We start from the raw sequence: 19,469 nt of genomic DNA on the forward strand, positions 1-19,469 counted from the left end.
CGGAGTTCTCCATATATATCACCCTTTTTTCCTTTGTACCCCAGGCCAGCTCCGATCGGAGGTTGTGGCGGGAGCTATGATATGGTTCCGATGGGGGCCGGTACTAGAGTAGAGCAACGGGTTTTAGGGTCAGTCCCGCGCTTGCTCCGTACTTGGGCTTTTCCATAGCTTCTCTGCATAACTCTTTGTGGTTGTAAGCCAATAGGAGGATCAGTATTAGATGTTTTAGTCATTTTGACTATTGTTCAACACATGATGCTATTCAAGCTGCGAGTAACCCCGTGGGGGACAGATTACATTATTACGTGATGGAGCGAGACAGACACCATCCAGGGATTAGAGTCAAGTCTGTGTTAGGAAGGTCCCTTGAAATGAGATTAAATGAGAAATGAATCCGTTGATGCTCAGCTCATGTCTTGATCTTTAGGTGAATCTCAATTGGTTCTCGGGGACCCCGGCAGCTCCGTTCGGAGTGGGTCACGGAATAGTGGATCCCTCGCCTCCGTTGACGTTTTTCATTTACAGGGCAAAAAAAGCCCTGAAAATTCCTCTTCAGTGGAGTTTGATGGCGTAGCTGGGCTCCGTCTGCCGTAATTCAGTCCCGGATCCGAGTCGGCATTTGCCATTCGGACGTCAACGTATCGCCACTGCCGTCAACTGAGGTCATTCGATTTAAGCTTCTTCAGCCCTGAACTCTCTATTCTTTTCTTTTCTGTGTTGCATGGTAATAATATTACAAGTGGAGTTTCCCTTACTCGCCAAACCATTTCTTTTACGTAGAACTATGGATCCTGCCCAGCATTCAAGTTTTTTACTGACTCTCCGATCGGAGAAAAAAAGGTGGAATTCTCTGACATGAGAAAAACTAGGATCTCGCTACTGTGGGAAAAATTCCTTCTTTTCTGGGTTCCATTGCTTCCACCATCTGCTGATCATTGCGTAGGCCGAACTCGCTGCTTTTTGTTCGCCGACCCTGCAGAAAACGTTTCATCTAATCTTATCCTGGAAGTTGATCCGGTTTTGTTCTGTCGTCGGTCAGCAATGCCAAGATGTCTACACGAGGTTTTGGCCTTGGTGTTCAGAGTAGATTGGTGGTCTGACTGTGGTGGTTTGACATTCTAACGCGGCTGGACACGGTTGACCATTTTCGCATAACTTGGGTCATTAGGTAATTTTCGCATTGTCATTTCGGATATACGGATATGCTTTTAGACTTTTTACCCGAGCGGCCTTGGAACTCTGGTATGCATGTCGTTTAAAATTTAAACACGATTTGAGTTCTACAGGGTAGATCCAACAGCAGAATCACGTCTAACCTGGTGATGTTTCACGCGTCTTTACGAGGAATATCTTTCCTTCCGACGGAAATTGCAGTTAGAAACGTACCGGATGTTTATTTGCAGTCTCACGGAATTTTAATAAAGGGATTCTGGGGACGAGAACGTGTTTCCTGCTGAATTCATTGTCAGTCTAACGGTAAGTTCGAGATACACGATCTCAGATAATGAGACAGACATCTTGCCAGATCTCACCTTCAACCTTTTAGCATGAGAAAAACAAAATCCCAGTGTGAACGCACTGGTCTAATAAATATTTTGGTAGATTTGAGGCTTGAATGACGCGAGAAGCAAAGGAGTGATGCTGTCACGTGATTATACACGTGATACCCCTGCGCAACGTCAATTTCGACCTAACACTCTTCTCCTTGTGGGACATGGAATTATTCAACTACAACTACCATTGTGAAGATTAAGCTGCAAACTGTTCTCATGTCTGATTTTATTTTATGCAAGATATCTTACTTCGTCATGAAATGGGCAGGAAGAAAGATGTTAGACATTTACCCATCTGCTTACTGCTAATAGCATCTCATTAAGATATCATATGGAGAATAAATATATTGTGCTAGCAGTCATGATCCAATTAAGGAACTGCTAGCCTCTTATGGTTGTGGTAGTAACTGCATACTGTCGGCACAAGAAAGCAAAAGTTGATGCTTATATAGAGTTTTGATTGCAAAATCCGCCTTTTCTGCTTTAACCTTCGTCACAATCTAACGGCGAGTCCTTCTAAAATGAAATTCATCCCCAAAAAGCAGGTAAATTAAGGGTAGGCCCATGGTTTTCATTTTAGTAGGCTGTGTTCGTTTCCGTTTCCGTTTCTTAGTTGACGCACGCTTTTGGGCTTGTGCGCTGGTGGGCTTTGTAGATTTCGTCTCTTTTCTTTCAGAATAGTCAGAAATTGTTTCCTAATCCTCATTATCTTCTGAATTGTCATTTGAACTCGTGGTGTCCGTATGTGAATCAAAGCTATGTGGTAGTGCTGCGAGCGATATTTCACGAAGATGCTCGGCGACATGTTTGTAGTACGATTTCGGGGACATCAAGGTAGACTTGCTGTCGCAGAAGGGACATTCGGAGCCTTGCCAGTCTTGTGGCCGGTGCTGGGATTCGTGCTCGACCCAACGTCGCGTGGATTTGTATGATTTGGTGTCTAGGATGCACGTTCGTATGGTGCATGTGTATGGGCCATCAGTAATTGCTAAGGCTCTCGTTAAGAATGACGAGTTACTAGCTGGAATATGAGGGAATTCTCTCATCGGTGCAGGCTGTCTTGAAGAGGCGGTATTTGAATCTTCAAGTACAGGATCGGACACATTAGTCGAATTAGTTGCCTCAATATCTAGACACCTCTCGTGTGCCTCTTTGAGAGCGGAGGCTCGACGTGCATTGTTCTCTCCCAGTCTTTCCACGAGCCACTTCTCCATTTTAGGGAACCTGTCGCGAATCTTGCGACAGAATGTTGAAGCCTGTGAAGACGATACATCAAATGTCTCCAGATTTTGGGAGCTTGGGATCGTGGCGTTGACTGGTTCGAGATCGAGAACTGGATTTTCCAGTGCAACTGATAAGTCCATCAAGCAATCGATGTAGATAGAGATATCCTCTATGCATTTAGTCAGATCGTTCGTCGATGACTCGCTTTCCGAGATAGCATCCCTGTCATCTAGGTTGTCAGAGCCGTAGAGGAGAATCGATGTCTGTTCTAACAAGCCTCGTAGTTCTCGCATGGGGATATCTAAACCCCTAGTTTTGTTACCGTGTGAAGTATAACGTGTTTGTAAAGCTGTGTTCTTCAACGTCACACCTAATTCGTATAGTGACGATAACACGCTTTGTCTCAACTCGCTGGACTTTGATAGTATTTCATCCAATTGGCCACTAGAAGCGGAAAAGCCGTCGCCCCATAAGAAAAGTCTCTCAACCTCCTGAACAAGTTCCCTTGAACCTAGAGCGATATGCTTTCCGTCTTTTTCAATTGCTACATAGTGAGTAAGATGAATGAACAAGGCTAGTATTGCTTCAAATAGAGTGCCTGCAAGGCGAGGAATAGGCTCTTTCGAAGGCTCAGGCAGCCAGTTCTGTACGTAGACGTATACTTCCGAAGTGTCCAAAAACCTCGAGGGAAGTTCCACGTCGGAATCAGGTTCAGAGACTGAGGCATCGGATTCAGGTAAGGGAACGTGTGACGCATATTCCTGCATTCTTTCGTCTGCACTCGTGATCCGCTTCTTAATTACTGATTTCTCATTAGCACTATGAGCCGTCGCCAATGAACCTATAGTAGCGGAAAGGGTGCTATAATCAGAAGATCTCGAGATGAGACTGTGCTTTAATAAAGAGAAAGCTAGTCACGGAGATGAGTGAGACGTACGTCGCTTGCTTATCAGCCTCAAGGTTGGATCATGCTGTCAGCTGCGGGGTACGAGTACCCAATAAAACATCGCCTGCATCAAGCTGAAAGGCTTGAGGATTATTCACATAATCTCTCATCACAAGACATTAATTATTTGTCTAGGAGCAACAAAGAATGAGATACGCCCCATCTGGTCGTGGCCTACCATCATGAGCGGATTCGAAATTGTTGGTGTCGTGCTCGGAGGCATCCCTATCGTTCTAGAGGCATACAATCGATACCAGGCGGTTTCGACAACACTCACGAGCACTCTCTCGAGTAGATACGGTTCTGAATGCCCAAAAAACAATTTTCAGGGGTGATGTGACCAGGCTGCTTACAGCCGTAACACAAGACGCGGAAAAGGCGAGGAGTTTGATCTCCGGTGATGGAAACTGGGATGCTCTAGGCCTTGAAGGATTGGACCTCACAAGGTTGGAGACTATGCGAGACGCTTTGGATAGCTGGAAGGACACTTTGGATGTGATCCATGATAGCCTACAAGCGATCTGTTCTGAGATTGATAGTTTTCGTGTCTCGCCTTGCACGAAGCCGACTAAGGTATGTCTGTCCTCTCAACTATATCAGCCAACTTATCTGACACTGATTGTCAGATTTTGTCCATGGAAATATTGCGAAAACAGTTCAAACTATTTGTCAAAAAAGACACTATGCAGGAAGCCATCGAGGACCTTCGGAATTTCACTGCCGACTTTAATCGAATCACGTCTCAAATAATAGACGAACTGAAAGATCCAGGACTTGGGAACTCGTCTTTAGATCGAATCTCAGCTCGTATAAAGCCCAGCTGTTGGAATAGCCTTAAGATGTACCAGCAAATAAGAGCGGCGTCGTCTAGCCTATACGAAGCACTGGCACTAAGGTGGCCCTGTGCTTTGCACCAACGACACATGGCTAGCATTGCTTTCCAAGAAGGCTACAGAGCTCCTGAACTGGGAAAGGGCATCAAATTCGAAGCCGTTGTGACTCCGTCGGAATCCGAGGCATTCCCACTTTGGCTTGAGATTGAGTGCATCAATGATACAAGAACATCCCAGCCCACCATACCTTCTGTCACACAATTAGAGGATGATAAGGCCTGGGTGACTGTTGTTGATACGTTGAACAAGCATTCGCAGGCTATGGTTCTTGACTCGACGAAAGGAAAGCCTAAAAAGCTTACCAAACAACAAATACCATCTCAGATGCCTAAAACACCGAAGGTAGCAAACGTTGTGCCAGTACAGATACTTTCTTGGAACCCGAAAATCCCGGAAAAACAAGATACTGCAAACTCAGACGAGACCCCATTGACCAACATGGAAATCATCGGCGATATCTGTCACCACTTCCAGACAACCCACTAAACTTGTAAGCCAACTTATGTCGGCTACATACAACACAGTGGACTTTACCACTTCTATATGCGATCCTCACAACGATTTCCCACAAGCTCACAAATGAGTTTAGCGGAAATGATCTCTTGGGTTGCGGAGGATGAGATATCCCGGAATCTGCCGAGAAGCGCCATGGCACAAATTGCAAGCTCTTTGGCTGGTGCAGTGTTGCAGTACCATTCCACGCCTTGGCTACCAGTGATGTGGCAGAGCAGCCATGTTCGGTATTTCGGTATGAAGGACTGGCTACAAGACTCAACCAATCTTAGTCTCGCATCACCGTATTTCAAAGTCGAGTTCTCGAAAGCTGACATAAAAGGTAAAGGCAAGGCACCGGAGACTCCTATGGGACCAAATTTAGTCATCGAAGAAGCCGTGCGCAACGAAGTACTCTTTAGCTTTGGTCTGGTGCTACTTGAACTGGGGTATAGCAAGCCTTGGGGTTTACTTCGGCGCAGTATTCTGGGGAGCTTGCCATTGAAGAAGCAGGCCGATTATCACGTTGCAGAGGATCTAGCACAAAGTCCTTTACTGCGAAATCGCATGGGCCCTCGATATGCAACGATTATTCGAAAGTGCTTAGGTTGTGATTTTGGACTTGGGGAGAACGACTTGGAGAATGAGGAGCTGCAAGGGATATTTCTTATGGATGTGGTAAATGCGCTGCGAGAGGCAGCTACGGGGTTAAGGGAGCTCGAAAGGAAGCTCTATTCCCTATAAGAGTGTACTTGTTTATCGATCCATGCGGTCCATCAAATCCCTGCAAAGCTCCATTATATGAGTAACCTTTTGCTCATAAGTCATCTTCCCATCAGTCAAGCATTCAGTAGCAGGTCTGAATATGCGCCAAACCGCAATGAACTTTCCACCGTCCATTGTGCCAATCCTATCAAAAACCTTCTTTAACCCATCATGGTGCGCGATCCTGCCTACGTCTTGCGGTTTAATAAGCTCAGTGCCGCTCGCAGCAGGGGGCCTTCCTTGAGCGATTCTCGTCGTGACAGCCGCGAGTGCACTTGTCTTGAAACAGTATGTCACCATGGCTGCTAGCCCAGCTGCTAGAGCAGTGGCGATGCTGGAGCCTGTGGCCATTTGAACGGGTGATGTTGAGTCATTTGAGTGATATCTGCCGAGATTATTGCCCGTGTTGACGTTGACTCCAGGGAAGATAAAGTCGTTGTCTAGTCCGGAATGGTTAAAAGCCGTGCCGCTATCGTCGGCGGCTCCAATCAAAAATATCTTCTCACGGTTGTAATGAGAAGGATAATGCTTGGTCTGAGTTCTTTGGTCTGGTGAGGAGCAAAACATGAGGACGTCTTTCGAACATGCCAACTTTAGCACATTGTCAATTCGTTTCTGGTTGTCACTCCCTGTCACGGGGATAGGAATTGTCCACGACATTGAGATGACATCTGCGTTCTTCTCCAATGCAGCTTCAATTGCCTGGCATGAAGTTAGTATCAAGCTGCAATGAACAGAAACCGTGTAAGGGTCACTTACAGGGGAAATTGATGATTCGTCAATAGTCAAATGTTGTCCGCCTTTGCTGGGCTGTGTCTTTAACTTGATCGAGTAGATCTTCGCCATGGGACAGACCTTTAAGATCATCCTGGCCATGTCCGTCCCATGACCGTTCGCTGAGACATAGTACTGTCCCACGCCATCATCACCTTGGTAGTCAAACGTCTTTCCTTCAACAAATTGGTTGGAGAAAGCCGGATCAAGCGTATCGACTCCATCATCGATGAGTGCTACTACAACATCCTTTCGAAGGGTAGACAGGATCTTACTATCAGCGTTGGAAAGAAGTCTTGCTTCCTCTGGAGATGAACTCAGAGGATTGATGGATTCTTTCAAGGTTTCTTCCCAAAGTTCCCTCATTGGTCTTGAGAACTTCTCCATCTGGTTGATCCACTCATGCTCGTCGGCGGCATCAGGCATACCCGTCGACTTGGGCACGACTTTGCGGGCTGTTGCGTTTTCGAACTTTCTATCATCCCAGCTTTCAATCACTGTGATACCGCGATGGTCAGGTTGGTTCAGCTCTTTCGATTGGCCGTCTGGTTTCTTGAGTGGATGGTTCGTCCTGTAGCTCTGGTTGAGACGAACTTGGAACAGATCCAAGTTTCGCTTTATCCAGTCACGATGATCCGGCAGCTGAAACAACTTTTATAAGTATGTTTATCTCAGAAGCATTGTAAAACGTCACTCACCTCTAAAACGGCCGGGATATGAATATCAATCTTTCTGAGTTCCAACATCTGTGGTAAGCCCGCAGGCTCGCTCCATGCTCTGAGCGCAGCATTGCTACCACTCCACTTCAGTGTTAACTGTCTCAAGTCCTTTCTTGGCTTGATCAAGGTATTGGCACTATCAAGCTTCCACGTATCTTGATCAACGTTACCAATGTCGGCTCTTTCACACATGATCAACGGGTCGAGATCAGGTTTTTGCCAGTCAAGGTGTTCAACAGTGAAGTGGCGTAGCACAATCTGAATAGATTCATCACTGTGAGGGTCTTGACTGTCTTCTTGCACTTGAAGAGTAAGGATTCGCTCCACACCCTTCCGCTTTAGCCACTCAGCAAAGAATTCCATGTCCTGTCGCCCTCGTGCCCGCGGTACTGGCGCTCGTCTTCCGCTGCGCTTGACACGCACGACCGGGAATCGAGCATACATCAAGATGTTGTCGAACGTGATTCCAGTTTTAGAATCTGCGCCAAATTGTTTTGAAAATACATCAGCGTGGGTCTCGGACAGAAGCCCGCAACAGTCGAAACTGATATGTACGTCTGGACGAGGGTTAGTACAGCGACCAAGTAAAGCGAATTTCTCTACTTGCCTTTGGGGTTCTTGCCGTATAAGAAACAAGTAATTTCCCTAATACCCCTCGTCCTCATATAGTGAAGCTTGAGTAGCTCACGGACCTTCCCTGAATTCTTCTCTAGCACCTCTGAGGGTAGTGTCTTCGGCGGACTGGCCTTCTTTCTACCCTTCTTGACCACTTCAACTCCCTTCGATCCTGTAGGAACCCTCTTGATTTGAGAATTAGGCGCATGTGAAGTCTTCAGTTGAGATGTTCGCATTTTAGACATTGCTTCTCCGCCCTTGTCTCCCTGATCTCTGAGTCCCACATCTTGAGACTGGAGTAAAATATCTGACTGGTACCCACTCTCGCCATTGCTCTGAAGACCCTCTCTCTGCCGTCTCTCTTCTTCCTTTAGTTTCTGGCGTTTCCTCTCGTTTTCAGTCATTGTTTCGGGTTCATGCTGCTTGCGAGAGTCTCGGTCACGATCGGGTTTCTTTCCTCCACGTTCCCGGTCTTCAGAACCTTTAGGACCCTTTTCACGGAAAACCGATTTTGGAGAATCCTTCTCCTTTGCAGGAAGAACGCTTGTCACAGACTTTGGAGTAATTCGATCCGTGGTCTCCTGTAGTGCTGACTCTCGCTCTTTTCGTGCTTCTTCAGCTTGAAAGACAACTTTCGTTCTTTCATGTTCAGTATAAACCGAATATTCTATGCCATCTTCTTTCCGATTGTATTGAATATCCAAGAATGTGTTCAAAAGTTCATGGTTTGAGTTGGATCTGATTCTCTCCACCGCCATGCTATCCTTATCAAGCAATGTCTTGATTAGAGCTACTCGTCCGTCACTGCACTGACCGTACCTCACTGCGTAGTGAAATGGGGACTTTCCAGTGCCATCGCACATTGCTAGCGCTTTACTACTTGACTTATTAATCAAGTTGAACAAGGTATTGGCTTTCCCTGGTGTTCCGGGCTCGCCCAGAACTTCAAACGCTGTCGTCAAGCAGGTCTTCAAGGAAGGACCCTCACCGAAAGAGAACTCTATCGCTTTCTGTATATGCTCATCCTTGCTACCCAGCAAGATAGAGTCGACCAACTTATAAGTCCATTTTTTGGCCCGAATCGCCTGGTATAAAGGTGTTTGGTTCTCTTCGTTCTTCGCTTCAAGCAAGTGGGGATATCTAGAGACGAGTGTTTCGATAAGGGGAGAGATATGATCAGGATCACCCCAGGTTGATCTGTTCCTCTTGGAAACTATGAGGATGATCTCATGTAGAAATGAACCATGGGTCTCCCACGACTGTGTTACAATATCACCATGTCGGCTGATGAATTGGTCAATATCGTGCTGGCTTGGCTTTGGTCTGTTGAATGTAGCTTGCATGTCTTTGATAGCGTCATTCAGAGCTGTATCATGGTCTTCATCGTCGTCGTAGTCGTCGTCGTCATAGTCTTCCTTTTCATCATTGTCGTCTTTGTCGATTTCCACATCGTACAATTCTCTTTCATCAATATCAGCCATAGTGAAAGACCTTGTAGGCAGCGTCTAGGATGATGTTTGACTTGAGTGCAATTTGTCGTTAAAGGCTGGTTTGTTCTTGTCAGAAGGAAACCCCATGAATGAGGAATCCCGGAGTTTGTTTATTGCACCCACCAAAGTAGAAAATACAACATGCTCCGAGTTCTACATTACCCGCCAGCCTCGTTTGAACGCTACGAACTGGGATGTACTTCCATGTACCTCAGTATCTTCGGTAACATGATCCAATTTTGTGATAAGCTGCATTGTAATTTCCAACTGTGTTTCAAATCTCGACCACATGAGGAATGTGCTAGGATGATCCTCCTGATGGGTCGCTTTAATCCCTCATGGCTCTAGCCTTGTGATCCCAAGCCATGTTGAGGTGCTTATGTTTATTGTTTAGAATGGGCTCAGCGCATCCCTCCCATGTAATTTCTCTCTTCGGCCCCCAAATCCGTGGATCCTACCACACCGTTCCAGTCTGTTGTAGTTAAAATGAATCTTTCCTCCCAAGCTTATATGTATAGTTATAGATTATCAAGCAGTATTATTATTCCTTAACATCAACGAAATCCAAGGTCACTATCACTATGATCGATCATAACGAACCGCCAAGAAGCGATACTGATGAAATAATTTTTCCGATGATTGAATATGGAACTGAAGAAGCTGAATTCCACATTAGGAATAACGCTACGAACCCTTTCCAGCGGTCTCAGGTCATTCAAAGAACTGGCCGTGGCGTTGCTATACAATGCAATCTGATTGATGTCGTTCATGGAGCTATATCGGCAGACAGTGATTACTGGGCCACGATTCTCGTTTTCCAGTTCAGGTTCGACCCTGAGAAGAATGCACGACGTATTGCTCGAGCACAAATTGACTTGAGCTTCGATTCTGTGGAGGTTGATGCAAGGATTCCAGAAGTCGACTCTATCTCTTTTGACGGAAACTACAGCTTTTCACCCAGCCAGGAATCTGTTTCTTTTACCAGAGGCGGAGAAGGAAGTATCGGTACCAGTTTTGGCGCCAATCTTAACACATCTCTCAAATGGGAGAAGGCTGTTAGCCATGAGACAAGCCATGCTGCCACTATTAGTGGTAGAAAGTACCTCGACGAGCGCGATAATCTCACCCGAAAAGTTCAATGGACTCTATTAGAGAACGACAGTCAGAAGAAGGGCGTACCTGCTTCAATCCAGGTTGCTGTTAGAGTAAAAAGGATGGACGAAGCTGTGTTTGCATGCCATATGAAGCTGGCCTGCAAAGCGGACAAACGAACGGCGATGCAAAACTTCTTTGGAGGAATGCCGAAAGACGACCCTATCTTGCTGAAGCCTGCACAACCATCTAAAAACAGACTTATGAAGTACGATGTTGAAGAGCTGGGAGCTGTGGACTTGGACAAATTGGGCGCTGTCACCCCCACAACAATGTTACTGGATACGCAGTAGATACCTATTTGGGAGAATGTTGGGACTGTAGTAAGATTAACTTCCGTATGACAAGTCTATCAAGTTTTATCCTGTGACACGCCAAATGGGGATGACCTTTTGTAAGCGCTCTGATGATACGACGAAGATGGTGCCTCTAAAATGATCTGACCATTTCCCATTTAGCAGCCAAGCCCCGAAAGACAATACAACTGGTGGAGGTTCTGTGCTGAATGGTAAAACGTCAACCTATGAGATATACTGAACGGTTAGATCCTTGTCTCAGCTAAGAGGGGGTATGGTCAGCTGGAACTGCAATCTCGCAGCCGACAGGTAAAGCACCCAATGATTGGTATTCTTCAGCTGCAGCAACACGGCGTCTGTGATAAGAAAAAACTTCCGCCTCAAAATTGATGCATGTTAGACTAGGCCCTGTTGCTCTGGCACCAATGGTTACGAAGTAACGTTTGTACCATTGCTGACTTTCAAGTACACGGAAGTATCACATTCAAATGCCCCAGCCTGATACCGTGTTCTTCGTTCTCATAATTTTGCCTCGGCTTTTGTCACTCTGTTTGATAGCACCACGTCAGAATCAGACAGAAGCAAAACGGGCACTTCATCTCATCCAGAGTTTGTAAACCAAGTCTCCATGAACCCGACAATGGAGAAGGACGTCGACGAACAGTCATCTAACCATGACAACAACGAAGACAATACCTCAGATGCTTCGTCAGAGATACCCGATATAGCAAATCTTAAAGATCTGCCTGATATCCTGCACCCCAACGCGATTAGTCCAAATATTCCTTTTGGTTTAAGTCGGCCATGGGGATTTTCAAGTTACGATGACTTCGAGTGAGTAAACCTACCCGGACCATGGTATCGTACTAACCCAGACACAGTGTAATCACGGTTCATGGAATTCGGGATGATCACAAAACTGTATGGAAATCACAAACTGGAACGTTATGGCTCAAGGACAAGCTTTTTCATGAACTCTCGGTTCGCCAACTGGACTATCACTACGCGGTTGATAACAGAGCAGGTATCTTCGGACCAAATGGAATCAAGTTAGAAGCCCGGAACCTTCTTCGATCATATTGCCATCACAGACGCAGTCTTCCGGATGTAAGTTCCTCGTGTTATCTAATGTTTTCGTCTGTGGCTAAATGACTCTTATTCTTTACAGACCGAGGTTAATCGGCCGGTAATCTGGATTGGCCATGATATCGGCGGTACCATTGTTAAGCAGGTATGCTACTGTAAAATATACACTCAAGGTTGATATCATAACCATTAATTAGGCTCTTATGGAGGCAGCTCAACCTCTAATATTGGATGACTATACGGACATTCCAACCTGGGAGTCAACCAAAGAGATTCATCATGCAATTGCAACCCTCTCTACCACTATCGTAAGTTGCAATATCAGCTATCCTTCTATCACAACCATACTAAAACTGTTGACTTGTAGATATGCCTTGGTTGCCCGCACAAATCGGAGTCTATGGAAATCCTCGAGGACGAAGTACTCAATCTTATGACCTTACCTGGGCCCGAAATCCCGAACGACAGACTTGGTAAGATCAAGAACATCGCCCGCCAGATTGAAGACATCAATATACACTACCTCAAGTCCAGACTGTTCCACCGTCTAACAACTTTCAACGTTTTCCACTTGATGGACATCCCCGAGGCGGTACTTGATGAGGAACTAAAGGGCGAGTCGGTAGTGGTGTTAAATCCGACAAATAATACAGATGACGACAAAAATGACTTGACCAGCACTGGACTGGCGCAGCCTGATCAAGTATATCAGAAGATGCCCATACAACATTCTGCACCCACTCTGACAAAGTTTCCTGTCTCGCCTGCTTCACCGTTCAGTCGATATACATTGACAACCTATAACTCTATGGAGGTAGCGAGTCGCTTCCGAGTAAAAAATATCGACCACGCTAGCTTAGTGAGAGGTGACGAAAAGACAGTCGATGTCGAAAATTGGGTGGTATGTCTGTCTAATTACCTTCATGAGAATATCTACCGTAAGCCATTACTTATTACCGCATGTTGCATGAGGCTCTGCTAATGATACATTAGCTTTCAAGATAGATCAGAGCTTTATACGCTCCCAAACCGCTCTGCTGAGCGTGATACCACCCATGAGGATTCCGACAATACACATGCAACCCGAAAAGGAATGGTGGTTCCCAACTTTGCGCTGGATTGCAAGTCAAGACATCTGCAATTCCCTGGATAAGAAACTGGGCCCTCAATTACTTCATGTTGAGGCTGACGAGCAAGATCCAAGAAGAGTGGCATTGCTGTCCCAGTATCTTTACACCTTAAACGAGCATGAAACTGTTTCATCTTGGGATGAGGATCCTAAGGGAAGATCGTTTTATTTCGAGTTTGTCAGATCTGACCAACGATACAATAACATCAGGTCCATGCTTCTCACATTCATCAGCCACGCGGCCTGGCATTATTCCCATGACTCATACCTTTACCATGTTCAGACAATGCTGTCGCAGTTGGAAAACTATCGCTTTTGGTCACTTACCCATCTTTTCCAGCTCTTTTCAACATTTCGCTCATGGACAAACGCGTCAAGACTTGTCATCTTCCTGGGCTCATTTGATGAATGTATTGAAGATGACCGACGATGGTTTCTAGACGCTCTCAAGGACGATCAATCGCGCGGCGACATCGATTACTGCGTTGTTATCACAACAGGCGGCTCGGACGAAATATCCAAGTCGTTGATCAATGAGTCAAAGACCATATCACTAGCCAAATGCCCAGAGCCGTTCCTAGGATACGACATTGACGAGAAAGGAGTAGGTGCCCATGGCCTCAATTTAGCTCTTGAACATACCATCCAGAAGCGCCCAGTTTTACAAAAGCTGAAACCAGCCCTCCTGGGCCTATTAGATGATTGCAGGAACGTACCTCGCTACGGATACGTGATTCTACAATGGCTGGACAATTTTCGTCGAGGAGTTCCATTGGCGAACATCGCAGCTGCTGTAGAAAGACTAAGACCAGTCACAGCAGAAACTATATCGAAAGGGATTTTAGGGGGACTGAGTGACGAAAGTCGTGATTGGGCCTTTCAGGTTTACCACTGGGTGAGATATACCAAGGAACCTTTGAATTTTAAGACCCTGGGACAGGTTCTGCTATCATCCCAGAATCCAGAGGATGTCAGTACAGCAATGCTGGACTATGACTATAAACATCTCAAGGACGAACTTCAGCGATGCTTCTCAGGCATAATTGTGATTGAGAGCGGCGAAGTCAAGTTTTCCCATGACTCATTCGATCAAGCTATCGCGTCCACTATTGACGACAGTGAGACTACAGAGCCGTCGCGTGCACATGGGTCAATCGCCAAGACGTGTTTGCAATATATGATGCAAGATTGCACACGCCAACAATTTGCAAGACTTTCTGTCGACAACTATGGGGGCGATGAACTCAAGTACCCAACCTGTAACTCAGAACAAGATCTGCTCGAGTACGCTGTTCAGTTCTGGGTTTTCCATTATCGACTTGCAGGCATGCATCGACCATTGGAGCTAGCCTTGAGCTTTTTTCACGCCAAAGACCTTAGGGACAGATGGGCTGAGGCTACATATCTGCTTTCAAATCCATTCACACGTATTCAACGGAGCTATCTCTCTCCTCTTCCACTGATGGCCTGCTTTGGCTTGGAGGACCTTGTTTCCGTACAGGTTGTTGAAGACAAGAAGTCACATTGGTATCAACAAGACATATTGCTTGCAATTGTCGAAGCAGTGAGGAATGATCACATAAGCATCTTCAGGTATCTTTTCGCCCTTGTTGAAGCCGACGAGGCCACTCTGAAGGATGCCATGGTTTGCGCAGCCGCGGCTCAAGATGAAGAGATCATGATTAATATCTTGGACAAAGTGGCATCTTTTGTTGACTTCCATTGGACTCAGTCACTTTTGTCTTGTGCTGCCATCACTGGCTCGAGATCTCTGGTCGCCGCCATCGCCACAGCTGGTTTCAACCTGAACAAAGTGGACGAGGAGACAGGCCAGACAGCTCTTCACTCAGCTATCTTCTGGGGACAGAGAGAGATAGTAGGGGTCCTTTTAGGCCACGAGATTGATCTTTCAGTGACAGATAACCGTGATATGACACCTTTTGAACTTGCTGTCGAGATGGCTGATCCAGAGATCGTGCAGATGCTTCTTGAAAAAGGAGCCAAGGTTGATGAAAGAACAGAGGACGGAGATCTGATTGCAATGAGAGCAGCCGAATTGGGCCATCATATGGTTCTTGACCGACTCATCTCAGCTGGAGCTCAGTTCCAAGTTGAAGCTACTGATACTGAGACAACTGAGCCCATCATTCGTGCTGTACAACAACCGCGGAAAGAATGTATCTTCGTCCTTCTGGAGCATGGTGCAAATCCTTGTGCCACATCCAGCGAAGGAAGTCTCTTATATCAGTGTTTAAATCGCTATGATACCATCGACATCTGCAACCTCCTTTTAGAGAAGGGTGCAAATCCTAATGAGACCTTCTCTGACAGGGAGATGCTCCTTATTGCGGGTGTGAGGACGGATGACACGGAGCTTGTTGGCCTGCTGATCGACCACGGGGCTAATATCAATTCTATTGATCCATGGGAAGAAGGTGATGCCAGAACCCCACTGGCATTCGCCGCTTCACAGTGCACGTTAGAAATGATGGAGTTCCTGCTTGATAGAGGTGCGGATGTGAATTACGTACCTGAGGGCGCTAATTCAGCCTTATACAGTGCCGCACTGGAGCAATGGAATACCGACAGACTTGAATCATTATTGAAGCGGGGGGCCAAGATCGATTGGAGAAGAGATAATGGTTGGCAGGCCCTTCATGCTGCATATGACGCACCGGATTCCGTAAAGGTTCTGTTGCAGCATGGAGCTGATATCAATGCAATGTGTGTTAGTGGAACAGTGACTATGATGGCAGCTAGGTGGGGTTTCAAGGGCACTCTTGAAGTCCTTGTTTCAAATCAGGAGTCGCCACCAAATCTCAATGCGAAGCTCACTTACGACCCGGATCACGAAGACTATGGAACTACTGCAGTCCGACTCGCCGCTCAGGCTGGCAAATACGACTGTGCTAGCTTTCTTCTGGAATCTGGCGCTCTCCTTGATGATGACATGATGGATGCGAAATTCTTCATCGCAAAGGCGCCTGAGAATATGTCCCCAGAACAAACTGAAACATGCGTCAAGTTGGTGGAGCAATGCGTTGAACGTGGGACAAGAACCAACATCTTGGATGACGAACAAAATAGTGTGCTTCATCTTATCAAGAAAACCACCCCGGTTTCGCTTGTCTCGGTGCTCATCAGCCTCGGAGCTCCGATGGACAATACAAACGCAGACGGTTGGACGCCACTGGCGGTTGCACTCAGGGAGAGAAACTTGCCAGTAGCCAATATACTGCTTTCTATAGGTGCAAGGGCAGATATTAGTAGCCCTAAGTTTGGTAGTCTGTTGCATATCGCTTGCGACTGGCATCACTATGCGATCCCTTCAACCGAGATTTACCGCTTACTGAAACTTCTTATTCAACGCAAAGCGGATCCGAAAATGCCTGGGCCTGAACCCAGATGCGAGCCCATTCTATTTACAGCAATCCGCCATATACCATTTCCAAGAGCTAGCGAGATGATTGCTCGCTACCTAGTTGAAGAGGTCAAGGTGGATATCAATCTTGGAGGCCGGGCTAAAACATACCCTATATTTGCTGCTGCCGCCAAATCCCATTATCAGTTGCTGAACTATTTCATCCGGCATGGAGCTGATCTAGAGATTGCGGATGATCAAGGTCTCCTGACTTGCCACTATGCTGCTATGCGCCGTGGGCTGGCTGGACAGATGTTGAAATTTGTGTTCAAGTCTAGCAACCCCTTCCAGGCTAGAGATGATTACGACCGAACTCCATTGCATTTTGCATCAACGAACGCGTGGCGTGATTCAGAGATGGTCCTAAAGCGATTGCCCAATGACTTCAATGTCAATGTCAAAGATTGTGATGGGTGGACTCCGCTTATGTGGGCGTGCAGATGGAAAGACTCTTGGGAAACAGCACAGCACCTTGTTCAAGATTACGGAGCAGACATTTGGGCAGTCAGTAACGACGGTCAATGGTCACCACTCAAGCTGGCGTATTTCGCAGGTATCCAAGAACAGTTCGAAGGGATTCTAGAGCCACCCGAGGATGGGATGGAACGAGTTCTCGAGGATGGATCCAAGCAAGTCTGGGACACTGCTTTCCATAGAACACTGCCAGGGAAGCACCACCCTGGTAGATTTTGCACAAGTTGCCTTATGGTGAGTACTAGCTTGACACCTCTCTATCCACCCATAATCACTAACGAAGCACATGAGCAAAGCCTATAGTGGGACCACTTTACCTATGCGTTGACTGTCAGGAATCAATCTGTTTCAAATGCTTCCCCCACCGGAAAACGATGCATGACCCGGCATATGAGATGAAGGAAGTCAAAGAACCAGGAAGCTCGAGGGAGGAGAAAGATGGCAGATTGGACTCTGACGATGCAGCTGATGATGACGACGAGTTGGAGACGGACGGGGATGATGACGGGGTGGAGAATAATGAAGACGACGATGATGTTCATGAGGAGGAGGAAGACGACGACGACGACGATGAAGAACCTCTTCGTATCTGATGAGCTAATTAACAAGTGAAGTATCGTACAGAGCTAACGGATAACCGGTATATTTGAGCCTTGAAAACATCATCCTTCTCATCGACTGTCACATAGCTATTTTAAAGCGACCGGCCAAGCAAGACTGAATATTACGGTCGGTAATCAGATAACATATTTTCAAGGATTCTCATCCCATATCCGTGACATTGGATGGATGATCACCCCATCCTCTCCGTTGCGTCAGATTGTTTCATCCAAAATTCAGCGATGCTACGTGCCTCGGGTCAACTCAATAGAGCCAAGTGTTAGCCTTGGAACTAAGTGGATGCACTGTAACGCTTATCATTGGCGAATGTCTTGCTGACGCGCATCGTGATTCGACAAGGTCTGACCCCAGGGTGACAGTATAGGCCGAGTTCCTAAAAGGACGAATATCCGATCGCGAATGCTACAGCCACAGCTTACGTTGGCCAAAAGTCGCCGCATGGAGATTCTAAATGGCTAGACAGCGGATACTACATAATGTGCGATGACACAATTATATATCATACATCAAAACTATATAACCCAGCACATATCCTCTGACTAGCTAAAGCCTCTGACATCTGTCACATCACTCAACATGGCCACCTACCCAACCTACGCTGACCAAAAAGAATGGAAAGACATACAATCTTTCCTACCCAAACGTCTTCATTTCACAGCTGATCACTCCCCAACTGAAGAAGTCTGGCATCACCGTGGCCATGCCCTTCATCTTGATCGATGGCGCAACCCATCTGCCGAAGTCCGTTTGATCATGCATCACGGCATGGGCACAAACGGTCGCATGATGTCCATGCTTCTCGGCGTGCCTCTTCATGAAGCAGGCTTTGAACTCGTCGCTATCGACATGCCCGGCTATGGCTGTACTGTCCCTGCTAAGAACTACGTGTGGGACTTTGATGACTGGGTCAACATCTCGAGCGAATTCGTTGACCACGAGTATGAGAACGACCAGCGACCGATTGCGCTGTATGGGCTCAGCGCAGGTGGAGGACTTACCTTCCATTCCGCAGGCTTGAATGGCAAAGTCAAGGGTATCATCGGCATGTGCTTCATGGACATGCGCATCCAATCTGTCGTAGACGCAGCCTGTCGAAACCTCCTGATGAGTCGCATCGGTGCTCCAAGCAGTGGTTTCATGACCAGTATTGGTCTCGGCTCACTATCGATGCCCATGTGGCTGACAGGCAGGATGTCAGCGCTAGTCAACAATCACCAAGCCCTGCAAGCGTGCTACAGGGACAACACGTCTGCGAATTCATGGGTGACAATGAAGTTTCTGGCTTCTTTCACTTCTTACAAACCGGCCAAGGAACCCGCCGAGTTTGATGTCTGTCCTATCCTTTTGACGCAACCTGCTGAGGATAAGTGGACGCCACTGTGGGTGTCGGAGGCGTTTTTGAAGGATGTTACCAAGGTTCCGGTCAAGACGGTCATGTTGGAGGGTGCGGGACATTATCCACTTGAAGATCCAGGGCTGAAGCAGATGAGCGAGGCTATTGTCTCATTTCTGAAGGATATTGGAGCGAACTCTTAATGAGGTATCAAGTTTTGTCTATGTTATTCTAAAGTATGGTACAGCCGGGTCCAGTGTCTATTTTCGCTTCCTTTGACGAGCTTTCCTCCACATTCTCTTCGCTTGGTCGTAAAAGTACTCTTCGCATTCGTTGCTTCTTCTCAATATTCTCAAATTGACCACGAATTCTCTCAACGTCTTCAAAGTAATGCAACCCGATAAAGTCAGTCTGGTACTCCAGCAGCAACAACTCCACCTCTGCATATCTGTAGTCTTCCATCGATGCCAGTGCCATCGTAAGAGG

At 46.6% G+C, this 19,469-nt stretch overlaps 6 protein-coding genes across 6 annotated transcripts; 4 read left to right on the forward strand and 2 right to left on the reverse strand.

Annotated features, from left to right (window-relative positions):
* Positions 1–2,248: 2,248 nt before the first annotated feature.
* Positions 2,249–3,544, reverse strand: FGSG_00119 (uncharacterized protein; the record flags this gene model as incomplete). Its single annotated transcript, XM_011317419.1, has 1 exon — positions 2,249–3,544. One exon carries the CDS (start codon positions 3,542–3,544, stop codon positions 2,249–2,251), a length of 1,296 nt encoding a protein of 431 aa, XP_011315721.1.
* A 361-nt stretch (positions 3,545–3,905) lies between these two features.
* FGSG_00120 (uncharacterized protein) lies at positions 3,906–5,102 on the forward strand (the record flags this gene model as incomplete). Its single annotated transcript, XM_011317420.1, has 3 exons — positions 3,906–4,014; positions 4,079–4,296; positions 4,350–5,102. 3 exons carry the CDS (start codon positions 3,906–3,908, stop codon positions 5,100–5,102), a joined length of 1,080 nt encoding a protein of 359 aa, XP_011315722.1.
* Positions 5,103–5,864: 762 nt separating this feature from the next.
* Positions 5,865–7,729, reverse strand: FGSG_00121 (uncharacterized protein; the record flags this gene model as incomplete). The annotated part of the gene is made up of 3 exons (XM_011317421.1): positions 5,865–6,575; positions 6,633–7,289; positions 7,346–7,729. 3 exons carry the CDS (start codon positions 7,727–7,729, stop codon positions 5,865–5,867), a joined length of 1,752 nt encoding a protein of 583 aa, XP_011315723.1.
* Positions 7,730–10,052: 2,323 nt separating this feature from the next.
* FGSG_00122 (uncharacterized protein) lies at positions 10,053–10,992 on the forward strand (the record flags this gene model as incomplete). Its single annotated transcript, XM_011317422.1, has 1 exon — positions 10,053–10,992. One exon carries the CDS (start codon positions 10,053–10,055, stop codon positions 10,914–10,916), a length of 864 nt encoding a protein of 287 aa, XP_011315724.1. The 3' UTR covers positions 10,917–10,992.
* Positions 10,993–11,889: 897 nt separating this feature from the next.
* On the forward strand, positions 11,890–12,679 carry FGSG_00123 (uncharacterized protein; the record flags this gene model as incomplete). Its single annotated transcript, XM_011317423.1, has 5 exons — positions 11,890–11,943; positions 12,088–12,150; positions 12,203–12,313; positions 12,373–12,597; positions 12,659–12,679. The coding sequence occupies 5 exons, from the start codon at positions 11,890–11,892 to the stop codon at positions 12,677–12,679; spliced, it is 474 nt and encodes a 157-aa protein (XP_011315725.1).
* Positions 12,680–18,226: 5,547 nt separating this feature from the next.
* FGSG_00124 (uncharacterized protein) lies at positions 18,227–19,186 on the forward strand (the record flags this gene model as incomplete). The annotated part of the gene is made up of 1 exon (XM_011317424.1): positions 18,227–19,186. The coding sequence occupies one exon, from the start codon at positions 18,227–18,229 to the stop codon at positions 19,184–19,186; it is 960 nt and encodes a 319-aa protein (XP_011315726.1).
* Between the last annotated feature and the right edge of the window lie 283 nt (positions 19,187–19,469).

This window comes from Fusarium graminearum, chromosome 1, assembly GCF_000240135.3.
Source record: "Fusarium graminearum PH-1 chromosome 1, whole genome shotgun sequence".
Taxonomy (NCBI): domain Eukaryota; kingdom Fungi; phylum Ascomycota; class Sordariomycetes; order Hypocreales; family Nectriaceae; genus Fusarium; species Fusarium graminearum.